The sequence below is a fragment of the Oryctolagus cuniculus genome, chromosome 16 (genome assembly GCF_964237555.1).
Source record: "Oryctolagus cuniculus chromosome 16, mOryCun1.1, whole genome shotgun sequence".
Classification (NCBI taxonomy): domain Eukaryota; kingdom Metazoa; phylum Chordata; class Mammalia; order Lagomorpha; family Leporidae; genus Oryctolagus; species Oryctolagus cuniculus.
Genome location: NC_091447.1, coordinates 13,807,230 through 13,829,286, shown reverse-complemented (window position 1 = coordinate 13,829,286; position 22,057 = coordinate 13,807,230). Strand labels below are relative to the sequence as shown.

The following is a 22,057-nucleotide window of genomic DNA, read 5'->3' as shown; positions in this document are numbered from 1 at the left end:
ACATCAAAATACTTAGGAGTCTCCTCAGATCAGTGTCTTACTACTTGCACGTCTAAGAACCCTAATTAAGATTTGTAACATGTTCCAAGAAACTTGAATGAGTGTCCCTGTAGAACATGACCTGTTCATAACTCAGAGGAAGCTAGATTTGTCAATGACTCAGTGATTTCATTACTTACATTGCTAAAGCAACAGACACTTGCATACATCTTTATATATGCATGTGTACACATCAGATTTAAGATTAACATAGAAACTAAGGTCACGTTTACAAGAATCAAAAGAGATACTATGTATGAAATATCAGAAATAAAGCTGAAGTAAATATTGCAAATCTATTTTGGGTGATTAAAAATGCTTGTAGCAGGGCCGGCACTGTGGTGCAGTGGGTAAGTCCACCGCAGTGCCAGCATCCCATGTGGGCGCCGGTTCGAGTCCTGGCTGCTCCACTTCTGATCCAGCTCTCTGCTATGGCCTGGAAAAGCAGAACAAAATGGCAAGTCCTTAGACCCTTCTACCTGCATGGGAAGACCTGGAGGAAGCACCTGGCTCTTGGCTTTGGATTAGCCCAGCTCCAGCCATTATGGCCAACTGGGGAGTGAAACACCAGGTGGAAAACCTCTCTCTCTCTCTCTCTGCCTTTCCTCCTCTCTCTGTGTAACTCTGACTTTCAAATAAATAAATGAATCTTTAAAAACATATATTAAAAGTCATCACTTTTTGATAAGAATTAGCTATTTTTTCATTAGCACAGACCATTTAGAAAGTTATGAAAAAAATCTCTTTTTTCATTCTAAAATCATTCTATGTTAGGGTGAGCAATTTGAATGAAACAAGAGAAAAAGAAATTTTATTATCATTGTTATTATTATTTCAAAATTCATTATATATGGAGTGAGAATACTTCCCGCAGCCCAGGCAGGCCACATATCCCTGTGGTGAATGGTTAAGACTCTCCAATTTTGGGTTGAAAATGACTTGGTTGTAGTCTCTCTTCTCTTACTGGTCATGAGGCATTTGGCTCAGTATTCAGCTTCTGCCAGCCTCACGTTTTCTTATCTGTCCAATGGGACTAGTGCTACCAACACCTAGCCATAAAATTAAATGTGGGTTAATGCCAGGAAAACACGGCGTGGAGTCGGCAAGAGGGGACACAGTCAACACTAGCCTGCTGGACGAGAATCACTGCAGCTTATTTCAAATGGAGTACAAATTCACCTTTGGTCTCTTTGCTCATTTAGTTCAAACATCATCAAGCTAATGACAATGTTTGGGTAGGAGTGGGCCCTTGGCATGCAATGTTTAACGCATTTCATTAAAGGTCACTGTGTCACCAGCAACTTGGAATGGCCATCAGCATCCTGGGTATCTGGACAAGGACAGCCTGCAGCTCTCTTTCAGAGCAATGTGTGGCCGTGCACTTGAACTCACACAGTCTGTGTTTGATCTGTACGTGGAGGGTTTAGGGGAACGCTGGTATTTCACATGAATCAGTAAAGTATATAAACAAATGTACACATACTAGAGGTGAGCTTTGGAGCAATTAAGATACTGTTTTTGGGGCCAGCACTGTGGCATAGCGGGTAAAGCTGCCGCCTGGGGTGCCAGCATCCCATATGGGCGCCAGTTTGAGACCCAGATGTTCCACTCCCATCCAGCTCTCTGCTATGGTCTGGGAAAGCAGTAGAAGATGGTCCAAGTCCTTGGGCTCCTGCACCCACGTGGGAAACCTGGAAGAAGCTCCTGGCTTCAGATTGGCGCAGCTCCGGCTATTGCAGCCAACTGGGGAGTAAACCAGCCGATGGAAGACCGACCTCTCTCTCTCTCTCTTCCTCTCCTTCTCTCTCTGTGTAACTCTGACTTTTAAATAAATAAATAAATCTATAAAAAAGATACTCTTTGGGCCCCTGCATCCAATACTCACATGCTTGAGTCTGAGCCCTGGCTCTGCTTCCAAATCCAGGTTCCTGCTAATGTGCACTGTGGCAGGCAGCGGTGACGGCCCAAGTACTTGGGTCCCTGCCACTCATGTGGGGGTCCTGAACTGAGTTCCTGGGGTCCTCACGTTGGCCTGGCCCCAGACTCAGCTGTTTTGGGTATCTGATGAGTGACCTAACACATAGGAGGTATCTGTCTCTTTGTTATCCAAATAAACAAAACATATATCTACTGGCTAAAATAACTCAGAGAAAACATAATCCTCAGGTTGCTTTTATTCTAAAGTAAGCAAGATGAGAGTGTTTTAATATTTGCTTCCGTCTTTCTCCTTTTTTTTGTCTACAGAGAAAACGTTGCTCCTGGCCGGCGCTTTGGCTCAATAGGCTAATCCTCCACCTGCGGCGCTAGCACACCAGGTTCTAGTCCCGGTCGGGGCACCGGATTCTGTCTCGGTTGCCCCTCTTCCAGGCCAGCTCTCTGCTGTGGCCAGGGAGTGTAGTGGAGGATGGCTCAAGTGCTTGGGCCTTGAACCCCATGGGAGACCAGGAGAAGCACCTGGCTCCTGCCATCGGATCAGCATGGTGCGCCAGACGCAGCGCGCCGGCCATGGTGGCCATTGGAGGGTGAACCAACAGCAAAAAGGAAGACCTTTCTCTCTGTCTCTCTCACTGTCCACTCTGCCTGTTAAAAAAAAAAAAAAAGAAGAAGTGATCCTTCCATTCTTCAGCATTCTTCAGGGGTCACAGGTAGCTAGCGCAATGGTACCCAGACATTCTCTAGCATTTATTAGGTCCACTGCAAGGTTTCCCAGAGCAGGTCTGAGCCTTATTCATCTCTCTGTCCCAAGTCCAGTGTTTCAAAAATGTTTGTTGATTGTTAAAGGAACAGCAAGTTCCTCAAATAGGGCAAATGAATGCTTTAGCTAAAGTAAAATACGGTGGCTGTCTGTTCATTTAACTAAATTTTTGCATGCCTTTCATGTGTCACCTGCTAGGCAGAAAAGTTACAGGAGTTTAAAGCACTCGTGGTGAGAGTGGAGGACAGGAGGGGACGGTTTGCACCAGCTCCGACACAGTCTTCAAAGTTAACATAGAGCAAAGGTCAGCAAACGACAGGCTACAGATTAAATCTAGGCAGCATTTGACCTGTTGTTGGATGGCCCATGAGCTCAGAATGGATTTGAAGAGCATTGTAAAATGAGAGACATAAAAGAATATGAACTGTTCCCGGAGAACAGATGTGTGAAGATTTGACAACACTGCCTTTTGGCTCTAAAGTCTACAGGATCTACTATTTGACTCTCAGTAGGTTGACAAATATGTAAATCAGTGATCCTGGCCCAGCGTTCTAAGTATGGGATTATACAGAGAATGCACTGGGAGCACTAAAGACATCCTGGGTGTGGAGAAACCAAGAAAACATTTCTTAGGGAAGGTGTGCTTGACACAGGCTTTGAAAGATGCCCCAAGTCACCATCACAACTTGATCAGGATAGATATTCCTGGCAGAGATTAAGGAAAAGACAACCAGGCAACAGGCCACAGCCTTAGGTAATGACAATAATAGTCATAGCTAATATTCTGTAAGCACTTACTATGTGCATGATACTATGCTAATTCTACTACGAGTTAGTCTTGTTGAACCCTCACAATGCTACCCATGGAATGCATGCAATGATACTACTCATTTCACAGATAAGAAAAGCAAGGCCCAGAGAGGTTAACCAACTTGTGCAAGGTCAGAGTCAATAGCAGAGTCAGGTCTGGCTCCAGAAGCCTCTCTTCTGCTCCCTTTCCTGCTTCCAGAAGATTCGGGAAGTGTCTCAGGGGCAGCAACCTCGCACTTACCCAGCCCAGCATCTAGCATACAGCCCACGAGAAGTATCTACTGATTGTCACAGTGAACACATTCACAAAGGATCAAATTCCTTTCCACATGGTCGATGGGACCCTGCCTGCAGTGGGAAGTGGAGGAGGAGGCGGCACCACGGTGGGGAGCCCCTTCAGCGTTGCCCTTTGTACTCACCACCAGCTTTTTCCTGATAGTCTCTAGTTTCTCGGTGGCTGCGGCCAACTCCAAGTTCGTCTGGGCTAAGGCTTGGCGTTTGGGTTCCACATCACAGTAGACCTGAAAAAGCCACATGCAGTTCAGTTCCTGATGTAACAGAGACGCAAAAGGGCTCAGCCATGATTCAATCCCAAGTTGGCAGGAAGCCTGCAACTGAAATCTCTAGTTCTCCTGGCCATTTGTTTATTTCTTAGCCATGATGCCACAGAAAGCCTACACTTAGCCTCCTACTTTCTCTCTGGTCTTCTACTACTGACTTTATTTGTTAGGGCATTAGAGGGACACATTCTAGAATAATATGCTATAGAGGCAAACACTATTAGGATATTGAGCCTGTTTTATCATAAAATGTGGAGCTAATCCTCATATTTTTAGAAATTGCAGTGTGAAGGAACAACAGGTAAAATTGAGATTGGGTGTAGTCTTTAAGGCAGAAGATGAGTGTGGATAAAGTCTCAACACAGAAAGGGCAGTGAGAGAGATCCGTGTTCTGTTCTAAGTTCCTCAGCATGGACAATTTGAGGACTTGCATTGGTCTATTTTTCTCCTGGTGGGGAGAGGGCAGGGAAATTAAGTTTTATTTCGGATTTTATAACATAGCCACAGTACCACTCTATGCTCATCTTGTTCCCTGTGGTACAAACAGAATAGAGTGCCCCGCCATTTTACTAAGCAAAGAGGCCAGGCACCCACTGCCCTCTTATCTGCATTCCTGCACTATAGGGACTTCCACTGGGGAGAGAGGGAAAGATCTAATCAGTCTTACTCCTCTGAGCCCTACCCTGTGAAGCACATCAACTGAATTTATGAAAGTCCTTTGGGGGAATGTCACTACTTTTTCTCAGGAATTCCATACTTGAACCTAACACACAGCATTCCAAGACAAAAGTGAGTCACAGGTCCTGTCCTGTTCTGTTTTTACAGGCAACGTTCGGCACGGTGCTTGGGGCATAGTTGACAGGTAATAAATAGTTCATATATTAATGACTAAATGAAAGGAGAACCTATTCTTGCTCTGTCCCAATGTACAAATTTGAGATTAGACCATATGCCGGCAAAAATTTACATGTCATTATGATACTAAAGCAAAGCAACAGATATTTCTTACTTCATCTCCTGATGTCTAAAAAGAGATGACATAAACATTTGGTTTGTGAGCACGGTTTACATGCAATTAGCTGTGAATTCAGGCTTTTTTTTTTTGGACAGGTAGAGTTATAGACAGTGAGAGAGAGACAGAGAGAAAGGTCTTCCTTCCATTGGTTAACTCCCCAAATGGCTGCTATGGCCGGCACTGTGCCAATCTGAAGCCAGGAGCCAGGAGCTTCTTTCTGGTCACCCATGCGGGTGCAGGGGCCCACGCACTTCGGCCATCCTCCACTGCCTTCCCGGGCCACAGCAGAGAGCTGGTGTGGAAAAGGAGCAACTGGGACTAGAACCCAGTGCCCATATGGGATGCCGGTGCTGCAGGCAGAGGATTAACCAAGTAAGCCATGGCGGCAGCCTGTGTTTGTTTTAATATTTGTTTAAAATATTAAATGACAAGACTAACTCATAGTAGAATTAGCATAGTATCATGCACATAGTAAATAAAATATTTAATATTTGTTTAAAATATTTTAATGTTAACATAATTCATATACGCAACATGTTTCTATTTGTTGTTCTGTGATATAAAGTCATCATGCTATCCTTAAAAAGTTTCCTACATGTCAAGTACCCTCCTGGATAGGGTTCTATTCACTCAGACACATTCGTGCCTTATACTTAACATCCTCATTCAAAAAAGCAAATATGAAATCCTTGTATATAATTTTTTTTTTCTGAGCTAAAAATGGGTTTCATTCATGGCTCTTTGTGGATGACACCTGGGAGGCATCAGATAGGGCTGCTACCTCGTAGAATTTCACAATGTTGATGACCCAGGCGCACAGACCAGCTGCTGCAAAGGATTTGGTCCGAATGAAGTTTGGATTGAACTCGGGGTCTTTCAAATACTGTTCCTTGACCACTTGGAGACAGTTGTCTGGAATGTGCTCTTTGTCGTAGTTAATTAACGCTTGCAAGAAATCATCAACCTGTAAAGCAAAAAGACTGATTGCAATGAGCCCATTTTGGCTGCCGAGAAAATTCCAAGATCAAAAGTTAAAATCAGCTTTTAGAACTCACATTACAAAAGGCAAAATTGGCAAGCTGCATTTCTCCTACTGTTTGACTTTTTCAGTCTTTAGAGTGTGAAGTTAGAATTAGCAATGGACACTTGTAAAACCTCTTCTATCCCAGGGTAAAATATTAAGTCCCGGCACGGGAGGCATTTACATTTTGAAGAAAAGAAAGGCAGAAAACCACACACCAAAAAGCCCCTTTGCTTCCCCTTCTTATGCATTAGTAACACTTTTCCAGCCTAAGAAATCCATGTAATTTTCTCCCTCCTACACTTAACAGCTTTCATAATTTCACAAATAATTAGCCACCGCCACCTGCTGCTGGCGCTGACTCGGGTTTGCCACTACCCGAAGCTAACCTCCACCCTGGCACACAAAAGCTGGGGCTCTGCAAAACGGACATCCAGCTGCAGATGCCATATTCAGGCCGATGGGGATGATTTCTTTGGACTTGAACCTCTTCAGAATCGAGCCTGACCACAAGACTGAAAATGCTACAGAGACAGGGATTTTCATTCTGCCGGTCGATACCTTTCCCATGAAGACTTTCGCTGCTTTCCAGCTTCGGTCCTTTGGCACTCGGCCCCGGGGTGCCAGAAGGACCATCACGGCCGCAGTGACGTTGGTGACGGCATTTGGGGGATTGGGAAAGACTTTCAGCTCAGTAAGGTTGATCTGCAGAAGAGCACACAAGGTCAAGGTCAGAGGTGTCAGAGAAGCATGGTCTTTAGCGGCTCCCATCCACCCCTTACCCTCCTGGTACTGGCTGGGCAGCTCTGTGCCACCCAGTGATTCTACCTTGGGGCCCCAGGAGGATCCATCTTTGCTGGGCACTTCTCTGGTATTCTTGAAACATCACCACCCTTTCCTGGCCTTGCAGGAAAATGATCCCATGTGGATGTCCAGTCCTGGAGAGCCATACTCATCAAGGCCAGGACATGCAGGTTGTAAGGTATTTATGGGCTCCATTCTGCTGTTATACATTTGCATTTTAACCAGGACCGCCAAGACACATACATCTTTAATTTAGTGTCTCCTGGCTTTGCCTTGCTGCTTTATACTTCTGAGTAAGAAACAGTCTATGCATCTGCTCTCAGTCGGAGGGGCTTGTAGGCTGAACCATCATCCTTACCCTTAACCCCCTCCTCTCAGAACACCGACTGACCCAACAGATGGCATTAAGAACAGATAAACCACAAGTAGCAAGGCAAATGCTCTGGGGGCAGAAGTTAGTATCTAGGAGAAGGATCTGTAGGTTCATTATACATGATTTATGTAAATGCTTATTTAAAAATATTTGCTTATTTGGAAGGGATGGAGAAGGAAGAGAGACAGACAGACAGAAAATTCCCATCTGATGATTTACTTCCCAAATGCCTGCTATAGCTAGGGATGGGCCAAGGCTGAAGCCAGGAGCCAAGAACTCTATCCCTGTGTCTCATGTGGGAGGCAGGAACCCAATTATTGGAGCCAGGACCTGCTGCCTCCACGAGTCCGCGTTTGCAGCAAGCTGGAGTCAGGGGCTGGAGCTGGGAATGGAACCCAGGTACCATGATGTAGACTGCAGGCATCCTAAGTGCCAGGCCAAATACCCACCCCATGACCCATGATTTACAAAGTAAAACCCAGCTAGCAGCTAGTTCCAGTGATATTCCCTGTGCTACCTAAAACACTCTCGTGTGTAAAACCTTGTCGAATGTTCAGCCTGCTTCTGCCCGCTTCCCAGAGCCTGGGTATTTGGAAACTGAATGCAAAGAATGGAAAGGCTATGGGAGGAACAGCAAAGGCCAAGATTGACAGCGAGGCTGATGCTAAGAGAGAGCTGGCCAACCCAGATTCTGCCATCATTTAGAAACATACCCAGTTTTGTATTGTAAGTGACATTACGTTATTTTGTCTGGGCAAAGGCTAATACCTTCACAGAAAAATGTGTACATTTAGAGAAATAAAGAAAACAAACATCCTAGTATTCAGAGATAATCAATTACTCTTTTATTTATTTTTATTAATTTTCTATGGATGAGGGGCTGGCACTGTGGCTCAGCGGGTTAAAGCACTGGCATGAAGCAACGGCATCCCATATGGGTGCCGGTTTGAGACCCAGCTGCTCCACTTCTGATCTAGCTCGCTGCTATGGCCTGGAAAAGCAGTAGAAGATGGCCCAAGTCCTTGGGCCCCTGCACCTGTGTGGGAGACCCAGAAGAAGCTCCTGGCCCCTGGCTTTGGATTGGCACAGCTCTGGGCATTGTGGCCATCTGAGGAGTGAACTAGAGGATGGAAGACCTCTCTCTCTGTGTGTCTCTCTCTCTGTCTCTCTCTGTCTCTCTCTCTCCACTGTGTTACTCTGACTTTCGAATAAATAAATAAATACTTAAAAAAATTTTTTTTCTATGCACGTGGATGTTCCTACCAAGGAAAACATCATACAGTATGTCTCATTTTATAACCTACTTTATTCACTTAATACATCACGATTGTTTTTCAGGTTGCCAATTGGTATCCAACAATATTGTTTTAATGGTTACAGAGTATTTGAATGTGTAATAATCTTCCATCATGGTATATTTGTATTTTCCTTTTTCTTTTTTTTTTCTTTTTTTTGACAGGCAGAGTTATACAGTGAGAGAGAGAAAGACAGAGAGAAAGGTCTTCCTTTCACTGTTGGTTCACCCTCCAATGGCCACTGCAGCCGCGCCTATCCGAAAGCAGGAGCCAGGTGCTTCTCCTGGTCTCCCATGGGGTGCAGGGCCCAAGCACTTGGGCCATCCTCCACTGCACTCCCTGGCCACAGCAGAGAGCTGCACTGGAAGAGGAGCAACCGGGACAGAATCCGGCGCCCTGACCAGGACTAGAACCCGGTGTGCCGGCGCAGCAAGGCAGAGGATTAGCCTATTGAGCTGCGGCGCTGGCCTATATTTGTATTTTTCTAAAATTTTTGATTTTATGGAACTACTACCGCTCTTTGCTCACATTCAGAATTTTTTTTTCAAAAGTACACATAGAAAAGGAATTGAGGGGCTGGTGTTGCGGTGCAGCAAACTTGCAACACCAGTGTCCTATACTGGAGTGCTAATTTGAGTCCTAGAAGCTCTGCTTCTGCTCCAGGTGCCTGCTAATGCACCTAGGAAGGCAGCAATGGCCCAAGGACTACTCATGTGGGAGACCCGGATGGAGTTCTGGACTCCTGGCTTTGGCCTGGACCAGCGGTGGTCACCGTAGCCATTTGGGGAATGAGTTAGTGGACAGAATATCTCTCCCCCAACCCAGCCCCATTCTCCCTGTAAAATCAATCAATCATCATTCAAAAAAAGAAAAGGCATTGAGTACCTCCAAAATCACAACCCTCAACCATTGAACAGCCTTTCCCAAGACAGTACATCCCAAGGTGTCGTGGGTACTCAGAGGCAGACTGCTGGCTGGGGTGCAGCAGCACAGGCTCCCAGATGGGGTAAAGAAGTTGAACTGTTGTGATGACCTCAAAGACTTGTTTCAACTTTAACATTTTATGGATCTTTCTTTTCGAATTCATTTATTTATTTGAAAGAATGATAAAAAGAGCAAGGGAGAGGGAGAGGGATAGGGAGAGGGGGAGAAAGGGAAAGGGAGAGGGGAGAGGGGAGAGGGGAGAGAGGGAGATTGGCACAGCTCCGGGCGTTGTGGTCATCTGGGGAGTGAACCAGAGGATGGAATACCTACCTACCTACCTCTCTCTCTCTCTCTCTCTTTCTGCCTCTTTGCTGTCTGTGTAACTCTGACTTTCGAATAAATAAATAAATCTTTAAATTTTTTTTCTATGCACATGAATGGAAGAAGGGAAGAGGGGGAGAGAGGTGGAGGGGGAAGAGGAGTAGAAGGGGAGAAGGGGAGAGGGGGAGAGGGAGGGGGAGGGAGACATCTTCCATCTGCTGGTTCACTTCCCACAAATGGCGGCCAAAAACCAGGGCTGAGCGGGCCAAAGCCAGGAATTCCATCCAGGTCTCAAACATGGGTCGCAGGCACTCAAGTACTTGAGCCATCACCCAGTGTTCTCCTAGAATCGTTAGCAGGGAGCTGGATCAGAGGCAGAGGAGCTGGGACTTGAATCAGGGCTCCACTCTGGGATTCGGGTGTCCCAAGTGGTGGCTTGAACATCCAGGCCACACACCCTCTGCCTTTTCTAGATAACTTTTTGGCTCCATGACTATATGCCCTGCTCAGTTATTCCAATGCTAACAACATGTGTACAGTGTTTGGGGGAAACCCACGAGACGAGAAACCATTACCCTGTTGAGTGTGTTGAGCGCGGCTGTGGCAGCCACCAGCGCAGGCTCAGCCTTGAGTAAGTCCGCCTCACATTCTCTCTGTTTCTGCGATACTTCGGTCTGAATGGCCGCCACCTAACGAGAGGAGAAAAGCACACAATGCACATTTACCAATTATTACCTTAGGTATCTTCATTCAAGAACACAGGCCGACTCAGAGACACTGTTCAATAACTCACTGTTCTACATTGTGAACAGGTGAGGAATGTCTCATCAAGACTAACTTCCCTCCAGGCATAGCATGCACACAAAAATGCACAAGACACACAACAGTAAGTCCCAACTCCAATGGGTTCCAATGTCAAAATGCTCCAAGAAGGACATCAAACTAATATTGATGAAAGAGTACTACTAATACAAGGAAGAGTCTCTTTCAGACAGTGAGACAAAGTCAAAATCCAGGCTGACTCAGAAACCTACAGCACAAAATACTCTCGTGAGAAGTTTCCCTATGTTTGTGAACATTTCCTTTGAAGCCATGTTGGCTATTCCTTCAGAGCAAATGAGAAGCCCTCTGTTCCATTGGCCAGGAGAGTGTATCCCAAGGTCATGCATCATATCCTTGACTATAGACGGAGTTCTGATAAAGACCAAGTATTGGCTTCCCCAAGGACCTGCAAGAGCCCGAATCTGTCTTTTATAATGAGACAATGTCCTTGATGCCTGCTGTCCTGTTCTGGGTCCAGTGGCACCCCATCATAAGTCAACAAAGGTGTTACATCATCCTCCTGACACGAATACACATACACTGGATATAGCAATGCCCTACAGGTAAACTTGGCCCAAATCGAGAGAGAAGCTGGGGAGCTGGATGGTGGAAGGGGTTATCCCGCTCCTCTTGGGATACCCATACAATCAAAATGGCCAGCGAAGTAACTCAACAGGAGCTTCAACTTCAGAGCTGGGGCTCCAGGCACCAGGATCTAGTCACTGCAGGGGATGGATCCTATGTTCTGGTGTTCGTGGGATACAAAGCATGAACAAACGTGCACTTCCTCAGCTGTGTTTAGAACGAACAGGTTTAACCACACCGTGAAATTAAACACTGCTCACAACAAATTATGTTGTCTACAACCACGTTCTTAGCAGTAATTAGCCTTCTCCTGACGAACCATTCCTTTGCTGTGTACTGCGTCTTTTATGAGCATAATTAGTTCAGGGTAGGTACACAATCTCCTGCTAATCCATGCACAACAGCCATTCGTGTCAATAAGACAACTCTGCATGCTCACTGAGAGCTACTCCAAAACAACAACCCTCCACACCCGCGAGGAACAGACCACGACAGTTCCAGAGCGGCTGGCTCCATCCTGAGTATGCCAACGAGTACCTTTCCAGATGCAAGCCAGGGCCTGGGAGTGACCAAGTCACAACTCTGGGTTTATGTATCCTGTGGGGAGCAACTCGGACTAGACTGTTACTGGAATTAAGACTTATTCTATGCATCTGCTCTCCCACAATATGGCACTGGGGAGGAGTAAGCTTCTACACAGCTGCCTCCAGTTCAACCAATAAACTGTAGGACCTGCTCCTGATTGGAGGAGAGCAGCGTACTCGGCATGTGGGTAGCAGAGTTGGGATTGGTGGAAGAGGACTATAAAGGAGGAGAGAGACAACATGCACCAGGGAACATCTATCCGAATAACACCTGAGCAGCCCCCGAGAGAGCCGGCCGGCGGTGTGCCGCTCCCCCGCAGAAGTGGGGAAAGTGGCAGGGGGAACCGCCCTTCCACGGAGGTGGAAGGGACGGTAGCCAACCCGGGAAGAACCAGCAGCAAACCCGGGGAGGGCCGAGCAGACAAAAGAACAGCGCAGGGTTTAGTGTCGTTCCTCCATGAAGAGGGGGAGCGACAGTATCCTTGTGGATAGAGGCAATCTAGAAAAGCTATCCACTACCATTTAGAATGGCGTCATTTTCCAATCATTTCAAATCAGATTCAGGATCATGGATTTTTATTACTTTCAGAAACCTTGACGAGAGCTTACTTTCAGTGCTATTTCTATAAGCCTGGAGTTGCTGTCCTTCTCCTTCAGAGATCCTCACTGTGATTAGAGTATTATTCCTCTGGGTAATTTTGATAAGCAAGGCAATCTTGAACATGAAGTAGATAAAAAGTCACAAATACAAATGCAGAAAATATTCTGGTTGGGCAACTTATTTCTCTTTGCTGGTACCTGTCACCCCAAGGAGCAGTAGGACTAGAGTGGTGAGTTGCACATCGAAACAATGTGCAACTTGCTCTGCCCAAGGACCCATGGGGAGCGGTGAGCAAGGCTCATCCTGCAGAAGTGATATTTTCTCTATCACGGTCCTTAGTCGCCCTTACCCACAGTTTCAGTAACCTGCTGTCAACCACAGTTTGAAACTATCAAATGTTAAATCCCAGCAATAAGCAATTCATAAGTTATAAACTGGATGCTGCTCTGATGAGTGTGGTAGCACCCTGAACTGTCCTGTCCCATGCCTCTTGGGGTGCCAATCACTGCCCTGTCCACTTATCCTCATTGTATACGCTACCCATTCAACAGTCACTTAGTAACTATCTGGGTTCTCAGATCAACTATTGCAGTATCATAGTACTTTGTTCAGATAACACTTATTCTTCTTTATTGTGGCTTCAAAGCATGAGAGTATTGAGGTTGGCAATTTACTATAGCATATTATCATAACTTCTATTTTGGGGCCAGCGCTGTAGCATACAGGTAAAGTCACCACCTGCAGTACCGACATTCCATATGGAAACTGGTTCGAGTCCCGGCTGTTTCACTTCTGATCCAGCTCTCTGCTATGGCCTGGGAAAGCAGTAGAAGATGGCCCAAGTTCTTGGGCCCCTGCATCTGTGTGGGAGACCTGGAAGAAACTCCTGGCTCCTGGCTTCATAGCTCTGGCCGTTGTGGCCATCTGGGGAGGATGGAAGACCTCTCTCACTTGCTCTCTCTGCCTCTGCTTCTCTGTAACTCTGCCTTCAAATAAATAAATGAATAAATCTTTTTTAAAAACTGTTCTACTTTTTTTTTTTATTTTTTATTTTTTTATCTTTTATTTAATGAATATAAATTTCCAAAGTACGACTCATGGGTTACAATGGCTTCCCCCCCCCCCCATACCGTCCCTCCCACCAACAACCCTCCCCTTTCCCACTCCCTCTCCCCTTCCATTCACATCAAGATTCATTTTCGATTATCTTAATATACAGAAGATCAGCTTAGTATACCTTAAGTAAGTATTTCAACAGAAAAACTGTTCTACTTTATTATTGGTTATTATTAACATCCTGTGACTCACAGTGTGTGTGAAAAAACATAGTACACTCATATATTGGCTTCAGTATTTTCCATGGTCTCGGAAATCCACTGAGGGTCTTGGCTAAGGGAAGATGACTATGTGTTAAAACAGATATTTGGAGACTATCTCATCCTTGGAAACATCAGAAATTTTCTTCCCTCTATTAGTCAACAGCCCCTTGCAGATATTCATAAAATTTTGTGGAGATGACAAGGGGAGAATGAGGTCCCAATAGCTGCATGCTATGAACTGAACTGTGTCCATCCAAAGGCTGCTGTTTGTAGGCCAAAGGAAGAGGCCCCAGGAAAAATCAAACCTAACAGGACCCAGGCCTTGAATGTCCAGACTCCAGAACTCGAAGACTGAAGCTCTGGCTTTAAGCTTCCCAGCCTGTGACAACTGTGAGACACTGCTGAGGGCGCTCCTAGATCCAGATCCCCCCACCCACCCCGTCAATGCTATGTTTAGAAGAGAAACACACACACAAACTGACAGCCCTTAAAACCAAGGAGGGTGTCCAACTGCTGAACACATGATTACATTAGCACTTCAATCTCGAAAGGGCTTCCTCTTAGGGCTCAGAATGGGATACCCCAGGGTATGATATTTGTCAGGCTAATCCATGACGCTCTGACACGCTGATCTATCAGCCTGTTGCAGTACACTGAACTACTGACTTCAGAAGGAAAATCTGAACTTCCCTGACACACGCATGAGGATTGCACTCAAGGCAGAGAGCAGTTGGAAAGTGACCACAGAACCCTTACAATTTTAGCATCTGGAGCTAAGGAGTCAGGTGTCAGGAGAACTAAATTTCACAGGCTTCATGGTGGTTCTCTTACTGGAAGTCAGCGCCGCCAATGCCTGTGGTTCCAATGACCTTTGATGATTTCACACTTGAAGCAGTAATTGCAGCCTGCTCCTCTACATGGGCGGGCGAGAGGCACAGCCAGGCAGTCTCCAGACTCCACATTCATTTAGCCACTCTAGGTGTGGCCGTGGGGCTGCGAACTACGTGGCACTACTTCTGAGTCACTGCCCACGCACACAGCCTGGAGAGCCCTGTCCCATGGACGGAAAAGGGCCCATTCTCACCCCTTTTTGGTGACTGCATGCCTGGTACACTGCACAACGTGAAACAAAGCGAGCCCACTGCGTGCACTCAGGTGTTTATTCCGTAGCTCCGAACGGTTTGATGACAATGAGTTTGTCTTCCATGAGTACCCAATTTAAAATAGCTCCTTCCACCAGCACCTATCCCTGCTTCATGCTCATCAAAGCACTTGACACTATGTGAAAACACCTTGTTCATCAAGAGCCTCTCCTCTCTGGTCAGTCTTTCCGTTGCAGTGTAAGCTACACAAGGACCCCTTGTTTGTTTCATATCCCTAACAGCCTAGAATAGTGCTTGGCCATAAATACAGGTGCTCCGTTGGCATTTGTTATTATCATTAAATTAAGCTCCATGAGTAGAATGAAGATACTTATACATTTTCATTTCTTGAAATGGATTAGATATAAATAATAGCATATGCCATTTGTGTGTTTGAAAAATTTCACTCAATAACCTATCAGATGAGTTTTAATTTGCTAAGACCTCCTGCCCCCCCTTTTTATAAAGATTTTTAAAAATTGGAAGGAAATACACTAAAAAGGCAGAGAGAAAAAGGGAGGTTCACTCCCCAAATGCCTTCAACAGCCAGGACTGGCCAGGGTCTCCTCTGTGGGTGGCAGGGATCCAAGCACTTGAGCCATCGCCTGATGCCTCCCTGGGTGTGCTTTAGCAGAAGGTGGAGCAGGTAGCAAAGCTGGGATGTGGCCATGCTACATGGTGTCTTAATTACTGTATCAAGTGCCTGCTCCAGGAAGATCATTTTGCCTGAGGAATTCACATGCAGAAAGCTGAAGATACCTCTAGAGTATCTGATACATTTTAAGATCTTCTAAAGCTATCTGGGGTGACAGGTTACAATAATTACTAGAACATCACGCCTTTGTGTAATTCCTGAAAAATATCCTGAGTGGAATTAATTTACAGTAGTCATACCACGTGTGATACCGAATTGCTTAATCCAATTATATACTTTTAAGGACACTCTCCATGCATCTCAAACTCAATGGACACATTTATGATCAGAATTAGCAATCATATGGCCATTGGCAATGCCCAATGCCTTCCCCTCAACTTCAACTATGCCTTACCTGGTTTTGAAATTGCTTAGAGAGTTTTGACTTTGAAGACACTTTTAAAAGTCTCAGGTTGTACAAGATAAAGGAAAACATGCTTAGTACACATTAGAAAGAAAAATATCTGAATCATATATATTTCCTGTTATCTTAAAACGCATAGGCACTGATTCACTGGTTTCAAGAATATAAGCAATTTACAATTTTTACTGACTAATTCTCACTTATAACCTGTGGCCTCAAGTAAGAAATTTTAATTTCACATACACAGATTCACTTAATTTTTAAACAAATATTTATTAATTATGTTTTCTGTGCTATTTGTTTTGTGAAATAAAACACACACACACTCAGAGAGAAATCTTCCATTTGTAGCTGAAGTTTTCGTAAAAGAAGACAAAGTTATATTTTTTTTTTCCAGAACCGTTAGAAACCTGAGCACAAAGAAAGCAGAATCTATACAATCTTACAAGTAATTGTTTCCAACAATAAAACATAATGCAGAATGCCAGGGCCTCAATCAAACCAAAAAGAACAAATTTAGCTTAGGACTTAATCATAAACTCCAGTTGTGTTATTAAAATGCAAAATCTGAAAACCATCTCGCGGAGTGACGGAATGGGCTTGGTTAACAATTGAGTTGTTGCATTTGCCTAAAAACTGGAAACCTTTAGAAACCTCGGAGGTGACTTCCTGACCTTTACTGTATTACAAATAGGCCTGATGTTCAAGATCCACATCCATTATATGCTCGAATGAACTCAGTATTTATTGTTCTTTCATATCATTAAAGGAGCTAAAAGGTTGGGAAAATGCACAGTGTAAAGAAAGGTCAAGTGGGAAGCCTGGTGTGAAATGCTGTTACATGTGTAACTATAATAATTCTTTAGACTTTGTGCTCCCTGGAGAGGAAGTTGTTCAAAATTGTTCACCTACAAAGGTTTATTTTGTGCTAAATATAGCCCAGCGCTCTAAATGGTGGAATTAGCCTGACCTTTCGCTGCTCGGCGGCGGCGGTGGCCTTTTCCCGGCTCACTTTCTCCGTCTGAAGCCCGATCTTGGCGATGAGGGCCTCGGCATCTTGGTTTCTCAGCTGCAGCTCGGCTTCTTGAGAGGCAAGCCTGCCTTTCAGATCTTCCACCTGGAGGCAAAGTCAGGCTTCTCAGCTCACTTGGGCTGATGGCAACGAACAGCGGACACAGCAGGGACCCCTGATGCTCATACCTTGTCTCCATATCTACCAATTTGGAAAAAAAAAAAAGGTGCCCCTCCCCACCCTTTGCCACATAAAAACAAACAGCATAACGTTTTGCTAATGGCTTAACAGGAAATGTTATGAACCCGCTACAGAACTAACTGCAAGTGTGTACCTTTGACACACAAAGCCTGCGGTCAGGGAAGCATCCATGGTGCACCTGCCACTCCAGCTCCTCCTGCTTATCTGTTCCTATGAAGCTCAGGTTCAAGGCAGCAGATATGACAGGAAGCCATGCCTGGTGACAGGCTAGAAGGGGCCACAGCATATGCTCCCTAGTAGCAAATTATGGGAGGAGTCAGAGGAGTGGAAGACATGGATTCTCCATGCCTCTCTGCAGAGTCATCGGATGCATATTCAAATGCCCACTGCTAGGTCCCGCTTTCTACAGCACGTGGCATGACCTTCTTGATTTTTTTTTTAACCTCATGAACATTTAGCTGGTGATCATGCCAATGAGCCAGCATTCATGGTAGATGGGTAGACCACATAGGATTTCTATGGTATCAATGGGATGTGGCCAGAAGCCCAGTGATTTTCAGAAATACACGAAAAAAAAAAAAAAAGATAATTAGCTTTTCATTTTCTGGAAATACAAGTAATACTATCTTTAAAAATCACAGATACAGGGAACAATCAAAACCACCTCTCTGGCTGCTAACTACTTTGGGGCAACAGCAAATGCAAGATCTGATATCCGATTTCCCTGCAGGCTTGTAGTCTGTACCCACACCCCACTTATTTACACTCTAGCTAAAAGGCACAGTTACCACTGTGACTGCTACCTGTGTTGCAATAGGTTAAGCCAAGATTGATTTTTAGCCTCTCTCTGACCCCAGCATAATATTAGCCATGTGAAACTAGCTGTAAGCTAGCTAGACTCATCCAAGAGGCTGTGAGCCAACTGGGTTGCTTCAAGTCCTCATTTCAGCTGCGAAGGAAGTTGTTAGCGCTGAAATATTCCAAGTGACTCAAGCCCCGGAAAGGAGGCGATGCTGACGAAGAAAGGTCACCAGGTCCAGCTGTGAAGATCCAGGCTCACGTCTAGAGAGGGGCCAGGTGGCTATAAAAAGGGCTTACGGCTTTGCTGTGATGAATGATCACTTAACAGTTCAAACAGCATGCTAGCTAGCTCTCTGGAATAGCTTAGACAGACCTGTGGAGCCCACGTGCTCCAAGAGGAAGGAATTTTGCTCCTCACCACTCCTGGTCTATAGTTCTCCACCTGAAAAACCATGCTTCCTTTTTATTAATGAGCATGTTTTTAAGCCATCAAATAGCTGTTAAATATTGCAACTACTCTGCCAATATAAAGAGCAAGCCATGCACAGACCCCTGATAAAGAGAAATCACCTTCAGTCCTTGAGTCGCAGCTTTATGCATCTTCTTGAAGACTGTCTGCTGTTTTCAGCCATGAGGGAATAAAATGACCCCACGCCACCTTGAACTTGGCAGATGGGGAACTGCCTCTCATTTCCTCTCCCTCTCCCCAGGCCCCTGACTCACTGATACACAACTGTGAAGATCATTAACCAAACCCAGCAGCTAAGAGGCTGTTACCCCTGGAATGACCCAGGCTGTGACTCCACTTGCTCTTAGCTCTGTCATTTGGGAAGACAACCAGAAGTGTGACAAAGGCACTATTCTTCTTTGCCAAGGGCTGCCCAATTTGGGTGATTATATTATCACTCTTGGGGCAAAGTCCACAGAATGTGAATCGGGGGACACAGAGCTTCCTCCTCATTTGCTCATCAGGGCTCCTAGGAAAACCCTAAGGAAAGAGGCCTTGGTTTCAGTGAAATGTAATGAGAGACAGAAAAAGGAAGAAAAAGAGAGATAAGGAAATAAAAGGGTAAGATACGGATCATATTTAAAAAGGAAGAATAAAGCAAGGAATTCTTTTATAGATATGGTCACTGGGGGCTTCCCAGCTACTATTCTTCACACTGCTCCACTCAACAGTGTTGAGTGAACATATAGATAGGATTAAGTGTTAAAGAGATCAATATAAAAAGGATCAAGTGCCCAGCAATAATAATAGACAGAATTAAAAAGGAGAGAATATCTAATATGGGAAGCACTCCATGCAGCAGACTCATAGAATGACAATCACTTTAACACTCTGACCTCAGAATCAGCCCTCAAGGCTTCCTGGTCTGGGTGAAAAACCCGTGAGAGCATTTCAGGCTTGGGAAGCCAAGACACTGTGGCAAAAAATGGTCTACATGAAAGATCAGAGCCCAGCAGAAAGTGGCCATCAAAGAAGGATGTACTTTTCTCTAAAGGGAGGAGAGAGCTTCCACTTTGCTTATGGCCTTATCCAAATACTGATAGAGTTTGTGGACCCAAAATGCTTCCATAGCCTAGGCAGCTCATGACAAGAGCCTCAAGTGATCACTGACTTCATACAGTAGAGTGTTAATTGTTAAATTAATGACAGGAGTCACTGCACTAACTCCCCATGCAGGACCTCTGACCTCAGTGAGTTGTATCATGAGTTAAACTGTAAAACTTGTTCTCAAACAGTTTTTTTGTGTGTGTGTGTGTGCACGCACAAATTGTTGAAATCTTTACTTAGTATAGAGTTGGTCTTCGGTGTACAAAGTTAATTAAAAAATGAATCTTAGTGGAGAATGGGACAGGGAATGGGAGAGAGAGGAGGAGGAGGAGTGGGAGGGCTGATATGGTTGGAAAAATAACTATATTCCTAAAGTTGTACATAAGAAATTTGTATTCCTTATAAAATAAATTAAAAAAAAAATACTCTCATTCTGGCTTCTCAGGCCGGGTCATTGTCATTGTCCCCTGGTCAATGCTCAGTGGACACCACAGCACCTCACCAAAGACCTACTCCTGGTTTATGCAATGAATTGGGAAACAGCACACAGAGCTCCATTGCCTGACTTGAAGAACACGGCCAGGGAGCTCTTCAGAGTGATTAGATGCCCATGGGTGCTCCAGCCGGGTCCCACTGGATTTCCAGTCTGGGCACAGAGGTGCCACATATTGCTGTTGGGGAAGACACTGTTCCAATGCCTTCAACAGCATCTGAGTTATGACCTGATGACACAGCTTTGAGGAGCCACCGGTACTTCTGGCCTTGAAATGACCTCTACTGAGAATTACTATTTTTATTCCAACTCGAGGGCCCTGCTACCTCTGGTGAAAAGCTCTTCAAAGGCTCTCACTCTGAGCCCCTCGACCAGTGCCAGCAGGCAGCATGGTACCAGGGACAACACGAGGGCATCTGCGTAACACAAGTCTGGGTTCAAAGCCCAGCCTGGCGGGCTCTCTGGCCTTGAACTCTGTGAGCCCCCTACAGTCAAGCAGAGCAGCGACACTGCTTCATCGAGTAGCTGGCTTTGTAGCATGGAGGTGAGATGAGAAGTACACAGAGCCCGACACTATGAACACCCCATTCTAACTCAGCCCTGCTTTACTCCTGCCAGTTAGAGACCTGGTCCTTCCAGGTGGCAGGAGCCTTATGGAGGACAATGCTGAGCCCTCTTATCTGGGGGAGCAGAGCAGATGCTGGAGTCAGACACAAGCGCCGTACCCGGGGACCTCCCCACAGCCACCAGCCAGGAAACGAGGCCCTCACTGAGGATCCAAGACCAGAAGTGATCTTAGTTCTACCCCAGGAAGACCTAAGTCCTGATGATGAGCCCGGAGCATTAAAGAAGTCGGAGCTCAAGAGGAGGCAACGAGCGGGGTCTGCCCCTTCAAGACCTCCCCTCTCCTCCCCTCCCCACCCTGCTCTAAGCCAAGCCCAGAAGAGAAGGAAACTCCAGAACCAGCTGTGACCATCATTGCCCAAACCCTGGGGGCTCAGGAAAGCAGTCACAGTTCATTCTTTGTGTCCCCGCACTCTGAATTTCAGCACCCAGCATCTTCTAGAAGCGGATTCCATGAGGCTTAGCAAAGGGTGCTGCCTGTACTTGGCGGCCTCACACCCTGGCCGTACCTGGGAGGCTGTAGTTTGTAGCTTCTGGATGCCGTTGACCAGGTGCTCCTTCTTGTGGGCTACTTCTTCCTGTTTCTTCTTCAACAGGTTCTTAAACAGTGATATCTGCTCTAGAAAACTCTTGGGGGTGGTGTAGTTGTGTCTTCTCTCGTTCTGGTAGTACCTGGCACTCATTGAGTTGACGGTGGTGTGGACATGTGCCATGAAGAGGCTGATGGATTCCCTGTGCAGCGGCTGGAAATACAAACATTGTTGCTCCCATGAGATCCTCTCCAGTGAAACATGTGAGGAAGAACACTGACGGGACATTCAACAAAGTCATATACTTACAGATCTTAAAAGCCAGAATGAAGTGGGCAGGCGTACAGGTTAAAATCGATTAGGTTTGTGAGCTGGAAAACCACGCCTTTGCCACGCCCCTGTGTGACCTCAAGGCCTGATACCTTCACCATACCCCTGTGTGACCTCATCCCCCTACCTGGGTGCCCACCAGCCAATCAGGTTAATTAACCACTCCCCTTTGGAAGTGGGTTAAAAGCCTGGGACCCGGTGTGTCCGGCTCCTTCTCTTTTGCCCGGCCTCTTGCCAGGAGGGTCTTGCTGTAGCTCAGTGCCTCCAGGGTTCATGGCCCAAATTCCAGGCTTAGATGCTCCTCCATGCGGCTGGTTCCTGGTGCTCGGTATGAACTCCTATTTACCTCTCTATTAAATAAAGCTCTCACTCTCCTATGCATCTTTCTCACTAAATAAAAGCCTAAAACATGCCATGATGCCTCGTTTATCTGTGCAGATATTTAGCATCTTCTCTAAATATTAGGCAAGAACCCTCTTGGGCTTATCAATCTTGGGGATTTACTAATAAACCCATGGTGAAATCGTATGGCACCCCAAATTC

The 22,057-nt window shown here is 45.6% G+C and overlaps 1 protein-coding gene across 1 annotated transcript in view; it reads right to left on the bottom strand.

The window, feature by feature from the left end:
• DNAH11 (dynein axonemal heavy chain 11) overlaps positions 1-22,057 on the bottom strand; it is a gene marked incomplete in the record, with an annotated part of 360,436 nt that overhangs the window by 99,550 nt on the left and 238,829 nt on the right. Inside the window, 6 exon segments of the mRNA XM_070059638.1 lie at positions 3,964-4,065; positions 5,901-6,083; positions 6,702-6,845; positions 10,433-10,546; positions 16,939-17,085; positions 21,164-21,397. Of these exon segments, the coding sequence (XP_069915739.1) occupies positions 3,964-4,065; positions 5,901-6,083; positions 6,702-6,845; positions 10,433-10,546; positions 16,939-17,085; positions 21,164-21,397 (924 nt within the window).